General features: G+C 36.6%; 1 protein-coding gene across 1 annotated transcript in view; it reads left to right on the forward strand.

The window, feature by feature from the left end:
* LOC127835795 (uncharacterized) overlaps positions 1-424 on the forward strand; it is a 563,233-nt gene extending 562,809 nt beyond the window's left edge. Inside the window, exons 5-6 of the mRNA XM_052362231.1 lie at positions 1-236; positions 400-424. The exon at positions 1-236 is cut by the window's left edge and continues 704 nt beyond it. Coding sequence (XP_052218191.1) covers positions 1-236; positions 400-424 — 261 coding nt within the window. The remainder of the gene's footprint in view (positions 237-399) is intronic.
* The last annotated feature ends 9,357 nt before the right edge of the window (positions 425-9,781 follow it).

Raw genomic sequence — 9,781 nt, forward strand, 5'->3', positions numbered from 1 at the left:
AAGCAATTAGTAGTCAGTCTTCAGACTGGTAATAAAATGACACACACTGATTTTATGACGTACGTTAACGAACATCACTTTATGCATTTTTTTACGTCGCCCTGGCTGCAGGAGTTGATAGTCAATGTATGGATGAGCAAAACGGATGTTAAGGGTTCATTGTGTGAAACAAATTGTATTCTGCTAGACCTACTTTTTAAGAAGGCAAATGCGACAGAGGGATCTTTTAAAAACGGGTGCTCGATTGAGTGTTTATCAAGTACGAGATATATAAAGAAACAAATGAAAATATTTGATGCACTTGCAAATGCTGCGTTTCAATTTACATTTTCATCGAACACATCTCTAACGTTCACTGAACAGGAATTAAGGAAATATTTATCTAAAAAACATTTGCAGTTTTGCCTCAAGGCTGGTGTCTTAACAGCAAGGTTCCACTCCGCAAAAGTTGCACAGGGTTCGAAATATTCATTTACGCACGAAACAGTCCAGGAGTTTCTGACAGCATTTCATATAGCAAATTCACAGCAAGACCTGATAGCAAATTTCAAACCTGAACATAAATATAGTGTGTTAGAAATGAGCCAGACGATTATTTATCTGTACGGACTTCAGTGCGAGACAGCTAATAAACTACTAAACCGTTTAGTAGACGATGAATTCTTCAACGACATAAGAAACGGACTGAGTTTGTACATTAAGCACTATTCGGTAAACTTATCAGCATTTCAGAGAGACAAATACACAAAGGAAACCGTTCTAAAATCAAAACGTAATGATATGAATTACGATGCACGTTGTCTTGCAATATCAGTCTTGTTCCAGCACATGGTTATAGCTGGTTTCAATGAGGCAAAAATCAGTGGTCAGAAGGACATCTGTCTATATTGTATGGATTTCACATTTAATACATATCTACTTGATTCGGAGACAAGAGCATTAAAGGAACTGCTTAGTTTCAACAAGTCAAATGTTCGGTCACTTATATTAGAAAGCAATGCTTTGGAATCAAGCGAATTACTGTCAGTCATGCAACAGTCAAAAAATAGTCTTGAACGTTTAAAGACTACAGTGACCCCGGAAATTTATAAAGCCTTACATAATTTGAAAATACAGCAGCTCCATTTTATCGGACAAATCGAAGAATCATCATTGTCCAATGTTCTTCCGTCCTTGTCTAACTTAATTTATTTATGCATAGAAGATTCAAATCTTTTGGAACGAACATTTCTTCCTGGTACAATACAACATATTTATTTGCTAAAATGCACTTGTTCGGCCGTGTTTCTTCGTCGTCTACTCGTGTATTTAGTATCAGTACAACATGGTGTTGAATTGGTTTTGGAAGCTGTAACTGTTACGGATCCCAATACGCTAATTTTCCAGTCAGAATTATTGTTAAGCGATATGACAAATATCGAACTATGTATTAAACACGGCAATCATGCTTTATATGATACACTGCGTTGTACATCTATCAGAAAACTGAGCCTGCAAACTACTGATGATGTCTCATTAGCGTCAAAGATTATGTACACTCTCAAGAAATTGACAAATCTTTATTTGTGGGGTAGTTATAGTGAGCGATGTACTTTACAACTGCCTGCTACATTACAATGCATATCCTTGATGACAGTTGAATGTTCAGCTGAGTGGCTGTGCAGCTTGTTGATCTCGCTTTCTTCATTAGATCATTCTGTAAAGTGTGTGCTGTGGGATGTTGTATTGCAGCCATGTGCAGAAGAGTGTGGAGACGATTCCCAAGCACGGATATCTGATTCGCGGTCTAAAATACCGTTACATGACATGTCTGAAATTGAGCTCTTTGTTAAAAATGGCAGTGTTGAACTGTTTGAAATATTTCGAGGTACAACTATTGGAATCTTGAATCTGAAAGCAGCCGAGTGTGCATCTTTAGCATCAAAGATTCTGTATACTCTCAAATCATTGACAAAGCTTGTTTTGTGGGGGACTTATAGTGAGCGATGTACTTTACAACTGCCTGCTACATTACAATGCATATCATTGCAGGAAGTTGAATGTTCAGCTGAGTGGCTGTGCAGCTTGTTGATTGCGCTTTCTTCATTACATCATTCTGTAGAGTGTCATCTGTATGATGTTGTATTGCAGCCATGTGCAGAAGAGTGTGGAGACGATTCCCAAGCACGGATATCTGATTTGCGGTCTGAAATACCGTTACATGACATGTCTGAAATTGAGGTATTGGTGGAAAATGGCAGTGTTGAACTGTTTGAAATATTTCGAGGTACAACTATAGAAATCTTGACGCTGAAAACAGCTGAGTGCGCATCTTTAGCATCAAAGATTCTGTTCACTCTCAAGAAATTGACAAAACTTTATTTGTGGGGTACTTATAGTGAGCGATGTACTTTACAACTGCCTGCTACATTACAATGCATATCATTGCAGGAAGTTGAATGTTCAGCTGAGTGGCTGTGCGGCTTGTTGAGCTCGCTTTCTTCATTAGATCATTCTGTAGAGTGTGATCTGTGGGATGTTGTATTGCAGCCATGTGCAGAAGAGTGTGGAGACGATTCCCAAGCACGGATATCTGATTCGCGGTCTGAAATACCGTTACATGACATGTCTGAAATTGAGGTATTGGTGGAAAATGGCAGTGTTGAACTGTTTGAAATATTTCGAGGTACAACTATAGGAATCTTGACGCTGAAAACAGCTGAGTGCGCATCTTTAGCCTCAAAGATTCTGTATACTCTCAAGAAATTGACAAAACTTTATTTGTGGGGTACTTATAGTGAGCGATGCACTTTACAACTGCCTGCTACATTACAATGCATATCCTTGCAGACAGTTGAATGTTCAGCTGAGTGGCTGTGCAGCTTGTTGATTGCGCTTTCTTCATTAGATCAATCTGTAAGGTGTGAGCTGTATGATGTTGTATTGCAGCCATGTGCAGAAGAGTGTGGAGACGATTCCCAAGCACGGATATCTGATTCGCGGTCTGAAATACCGTTACATGACATGTCTGAAATTGAGGTATTAGTGGAAAATGGCAGTGTTGAACTGTTTGAAATATTTCGAGGTACAACTATAGGAATCTTGACGCTGAAAACAGCTGAGTGCGCATCTTTAGCATCAAAGATTCTGTTCACTCTCAAGAAATTGACAACACTTTATTTGTGGGGTACTTATACTGAGCGATGTACTTTACAACTGCCTGCTACATTACAATGCATATCATTGCAGGAAGTTGAATGTTCAGCTGAGTGGCTGTGCAGCTTGTTGATTGCGCTTTCTTCATTACATCATTCTGTAGAGTGTGAGCTGTGGGATGTTGCATTGCAGCCATGTGAAGACGCCTGTGGAGACGATTACCATGTACATGTATCTGATTTGCGGTCTGAAATACTCAAATGTGACATGTCACTAATTAAAATATATCTGATAAATAGCAGTGTTGAACTGTTTGAAATATTTCGAGGTACAAATATAGGAATTTTGAAGCTGAAAACAGCCGAGTGTGCATCTTAAGCATCAAAGATTCTGTATACTCTCAAGAAATTGACAAAACTTTATTTGTGGGGTACTTATAGTGAGCGATGTACTTTACAACTGCCTGCTACATTACAATGCATATCCTTGCAGAGAATTGAATGTTCAACTGACTGGCTGTGCAGCTTGTTGATCTCGCTTTCTTCATTAGATCATTCGGTAAAGTGTGAGCTGTGGGATGTTGTATTGCAGCCATGTGAAGACGTCTCTGGAGACGATTCCCATGTACATGTATCTGATTTACGGTCTGAAATACTCTCATGTGACATGTCACTAATTGAAATATATTTGAAAAATGGCAGTGTTGAACTGTTTGAAATATTTCGAGGTACAAATATAGGAATCTTGACGTTGACAACAGCTGAGTGTGCATCTTGAGCATCAAAGATTCTGTATACTCTTAAGAAATTGACAAAACTTTATTTGTGGGGTACGTTTAGTGAGCGATGTTCTTTACAACTGCCTGCTACATTACAATGCATATCCTTGCAGAAAGTTGAATGTTCAGCTGATTGGCTGTGCAGCTTGTTGAACGCGCTTTCTTCATTAGATCATTCTGTAGAGTGTGAGCTGTGGGATGTTGTATTGCAGCCATGTGAAGACGCCTCTGGAGACGATTCCCATGTACATGTATCTGATTTGCGGTCGGAAATACTTTCATGTGACATGTCACTAATTGAAATATATTTGATTAATGGCAGTGTTGAACTGTTTGAAATATTTCGAGGTACAAATATAGGAATCTTAAAGCTAAAAACAGCTGAGTGTGCATCTTTAGCATCGAAGATTATGTATACTCTGAAGAAATTGACAAAGCTTGTTTTGTGGGGGACTTATAGTGGGCGATGCACTTTACAGCTGCCTGATGCATTACAATGCATATCCTTGCAGACAGTTGAATGTTCAGCTGAGTGGCTGTGCAGCTTGTTGATTGCGCTTTCTTCATTAGATCATTCTGTAGAGTGTGAGCTGTGGGATGTTGTATTGCAGCCATGTAAATTCTCTTGCGGAGACGATTTAAAAACACAAATCTCTGATTTGCGATTAGAAATGCTGTCATTTGATATGTCCAACATGACAATTTTTGTAAAAAATGGCAGTGTTGAACTGTTTGAAATCTTACATGATACAAATATAGGGACTTTAAATCTGTTTACGGCAGATTGCGCCTCATAAGCATCAAAAATTGTGTACACTCTTCAGAAATTAAAATAAACTTATTTTGTGGGGAACATATAGTGAGCGATGTACTTTACAGCTGCCTGATACATTACAATGCATATCAGTGCACAAAGTTGAATGTTCAGCTGAGTGGTTCTGCAGCTTGTTGATTGCGCTTTCTTTATTAGATCATTATGTAGAGTGTGAGCTGTGGGATGTTGTATTGCAGCCATGTGAATTCTCTTGCGGAGACGATTCCAACACACATATCTCTGATTTGCGATAAGAAATGCTGTCATTTGATATGTCCAACATGACAATTGTTGTGGAAAATTGCAGTGTTGAACTATTTGAAATCTTACGTGATACAAAAATAGGGACTTTGAATCTGTTTACGGCAGATTGCGTCTCATTAGCATCAAAGATTATGTACACTCATGAAATTAAAAAAGCTTATTTTGTGGGGGACTTATAGTGAGCGATGCACTTTACAGCTGCCTGCTACATTACAATTAATATCATTGGATAAAGTTGAATGTTCAGCTGAGTGGTTCTGCAGCTTGTTGATCGCGCTTTCTTCACTAGATTATTCTGTAGAGTGTGAGCTGTGGGATGTTGTATTGCAGCCATGTGCAGATGGGTGTTAAGGCGATTCCCATACACACATATCTGATTTGCAATCTGAAATGGTGTCACTTGATATGTCTCAAACTACAATATTGGTAAAAAATGGCAGTAGTGAACTGTTTGAAATCTTTCGATGTACAAATATAGGAATACTTACGCTTAAATCGGCCGATTGTGAATCATTAGCATCACAGATTCTGCATACTCTGAAGAAATTGACAAAGCTTGTTTTGTGGGGGACTTATAGTGGGCGATGCACTTTACAGCTGCCTGATACATTACAATGCATATCATTGCAGGAAGTTGAATGTTCAGCTGAGTTGCTGTGCAGCTTGTTGATCGCGCTTTCTTCATTAGCTCATTCTGTACAGTGTGAGATGTATGATGTTGTTTTGCAGTCATTTGAATACTCTTGCGGAGGAGATTCCCAAACACATGTATCTGATTTGCGATCTTAAATACTGGCACTTAATATGACACACATGACAATTTTGGTGGAAAATGAACGTGTTGACCTGTTTGAAATATTGCGTGATACAGGTATAGGGATCATGTCCCTGAGCAATGCAGAGTGTGCCTCGTATGCGTCGAAGATTCTGTACACTTTCAAAAATTTAACTAAGCTGTGACAATACAATGCATATCATTGCAGAAAAAGTTGAATGTTCAGCTGAGTGGCTCTGCAGCTTGTTGATTGCGCTTTCTTCGTTAGATCATTCTCTACTGTGTGAATTATTGGATGTTGTTTTGCAGCCATATGAATACTCATGCGGAGACGATTGCCAGACTTATGCATCGGATTTGCGATCCGAAATACTATCACTTGATATGAGACACATGACAATGTCGGTGATAAATGGCAGCGTTGAACTGTTTGAAATATTGCGTGATATAAGTTTAGGGATCCTGGACTTGAAAACGGCAGATTGCGCCTCATCTGCGTCAAAGATTTTGTACAATATCAAGCAACTGACAACGCTTCATTTGTGGGGTACTTACAGTGAACGATGTACGTTGAAGCTTCCTGCAACATTGCAATGCATATCATTGCAGAAAGTTGAATGTTCAGCTGAGTGGCTCTGCAGCATGTTGATTGCGCTTTCTTCATTAGATCATTCTGTACAGTGTGAGATGTATGATGTTGTATTTCAGTCATTTGAATACTCTTGCGGACGAGAATCCCAAACACATGTATCTGATTTGCGATCTGAAATACTGGCACTTGATATGACACACATGACAATTTTGGTGGAAGTGTTGAACTGTCTGAAATATTGCGTGATACAAGTATAAGGAACCTGGACCTGAGAAATGCAGAGTGTGGCTGATATGCTGCGAAGATTCTGCACACTCTCAAGAATTTAACAAAGCTTTATTAGTGTGGAACACTGCAATGCATATCATTGCAAAAAGTTGAATGTTCAGCTGAGTGGCTGTGCAGCTTGTTGATTGCGCTTTCTTCATTACACCATTCTATACGGTGTGAGCTGTGGAATGTTGTATTACAGCCATGTGAATAAGACTATGGAGACGATTCTCAAACACATATATCTGATAAGCGAACTGAAATAATGACACATAACATGTCCTATATTCAAATTATTGTTAAAAATGGAAGTGCTAAACTGTTTGCGTTAGTTCGTGGTTCAACAATTTGGATCCTGGACCTGAAAACAGCCGACTGTTCATCATCAGCATCAAAGATTTTCTACACGCTCAGGCAGTGAACAGAGATTAAGTTTTGTGTGTGATTTGGGCACTTGACCACTGCCTGCTAAATTGCAATGCATACATGTATCATTGTAGACAGTTTAATGTTTAGCTGAGTGGCTGTGCAGCTTTTTGATCGTGCTTTCTACATTAGATCATTCGGTAGTGTGAATTAATGGATGTCGTATTTCAGCCTTTAACCATCAAAGATATTTTTCATTAAATTAAAAAGGTTGTATTTTGTGGAAGACTTATAGTAATTGATGAACAATGTACCTGTCTTCCATTGTGCAACGCATATCACTTAATGAAGCGGAATGTTCAATTGAATGGTTGCACAGCTTGTCGACTACGCTTGCATCATTATATCATTCTGTAAAGGGTTCGCTTTTGGATTTTAGATTTAAGGCGCCTCAGGTTGTCTGTGGCAAAGATTCCCATACATTCTGAATTGCGATCTTATACACTGGCACTTGCTATGTCCGAAATAAAGATATCGATGGAAATTGGCAGTGTTTAACTCTTTGAAATCTATCCTAAAGGAGTATAGGGATATTGAGCCTAAAACGGCAGATTGAGTCTCAATAGCATCAAGCATCCTTTAAATGATCAACGTGCTTATAAAGTAAATTGTGCGGAGGTATTATATTAATCAATTTACTGCACAGCTGTCTGCTGGTTACAAATACACACACCTAAAGTCCTTGGATAAATTTAACATCATATTTGTTGGATAATACATAAAAAAGTTTTGGTGCGTTATGTACTTTTACCTATGTATTTATGCTTAACAACAACAACATGTCTGAAGAACCGTGTTGATATCTCAAACATAAGCTTTCTTTATTTGTTGCGCGTGTAAAATTGTTATGTCTGTTTTGTTAATATGTATTTTACATAACATTCTGTAATATTGAATATATATATATATATATATATATATATATATATATATATATATATATATATATATATATATATACAGTTTATAGTTTGTTCAGGTTTGTATACATGTTTGTAGACATTTAGAAAATATTGTTCATCTGAATTTATACAGATATCACAAAACTATCGATGTTGATAACGATTCCTAATTTAGTAATATGTACAATATGTATTAATATTCTTTGGTAAAATTGAGTCAATGTTTTATTTTTACTGATTATTTAAACAGTATGGCATGAATGTGAATTATGTTTTACCTTCACAAGGCTTAGGTAAATAAATCAAAATTGGTATCGGGTTTTGGGAAATGAATATTGCGAGTATAGTACGTAATTTTGCTTATGTAATATATTTCCCGCACATGTTATAGGTGCTGAATTGCACTTGTAATTGTTTTCTTGTTGTAGAATGATAAAGATCTATACATTGGGTTTGAATACAGCAGCTCTTTTCTAGTGGAATGTATTGTTTACATTATTATTTTTCGAATTTCGTCATTAATATATATATTTATATGTATGATGTATATTCTTCACTGACCTGAACTACGTCTGTTTTACTATGTGAAACTGTTGTAAGTATTGTGTATGTTATGAACGTATAAAACACATGTTTATTGATATTCAAATTATGTGCTAAAACGTTAATGTTACAATATATATGCATTATGTACATATCACTGTTATGTCTAGCCTTCCTCATGTAGTCGACTGATGCTAACAGTAACATTTATTTAATGATAAAATGTTCGAAATTCGTCAAATATCCATGAGCTCAGCAGTCGTTTCTAGTCAGATTTTTTATAAATAAATGCTCCGTACTATTTGATTAATCATTTTTCAGTGTATTGGCAGAATAAATATATTAATGCCTTTGGCCACATACAACAATATACAAAAAAACAATCTCGCAAATCAATACAAGACATCAATCATGGCACAAAATAAGAGGTACTGTACTTATAGTTCTGAAATGATGCGCTTGTCTATCTATAAGTATTGCTTAAGCAATTATGTACTTAAATAAATCATAGTGTATTGAGTTCTCTGTGTGCGTAAGTTGAATTGGTTACACATTTTAATTAGTTTAAGGAAAGTGTGCCTATTACACTTATAAATGTGTGCAAAATATAAAATGCGTTATTTGAATGAATTCATTGCATATAAAATTAGGCTGAGTGCTACTTTTCAAACATAGACTTTTGATAAATGGTCTACAAATGTGGGTTTGTCTTAATTGTGTTGTTCTGTTACCTGTCCCATGCCATGACATGGTTTATCATTTACGATGTCATTTTCAAACGTGACGAATGCATAGCTTGTATTGGCAAGCATTCAATGTGCAATTTATAAATTGCAAGTTAATTATACTATCAAATAGTAACTGTCAATTATTTTGAATTGTTGTAACATAAACTGCTTTCAGTATATCATATAAACTGTCTCATGTACGATTAATACTTCTATTGCGTTTTAAATATCGTTGCATCGAGTGATGTTATAGATTGCTTAATCAATCAAATGTATGTGCACTCCGAATTCTTATTGATCGCACTTTTATGCATATGCAGTTTAAATTTCTTTTGAAATTCTGTAACTGCAAACGTTTATGTAGTACAATGTGTTACAATGTGAATAGTTTTGGTTGAAATAACATTCAACGGTGTACTGAATATTGGTTGTAAATGCGTTGGTCTTAAAATTATTCATTTTAATTAAAGTGATATTATGGGCATCTTACAGTATATACTATGTTGATAGGTGTCTATCGCAAACCTTGTTTATTTTTGGTGTTTTCACTTCAG

Source organism: Dreissena polymorpha, chromosome 6, assembly GCF_020536995.1.
Source record: "Dreissena polymorpha isolate Duluth1 chromosome 6, UMN_Dpol_1.0, whole genome shotgun sequence".
NCBI classification, from domain to species: domain Eukaryota; kingdom Metazoa; phylum Mollusca; class Bivalvia; order Myida; family Dreissenidae; genus Dreissena; species Dreissena polymorpha.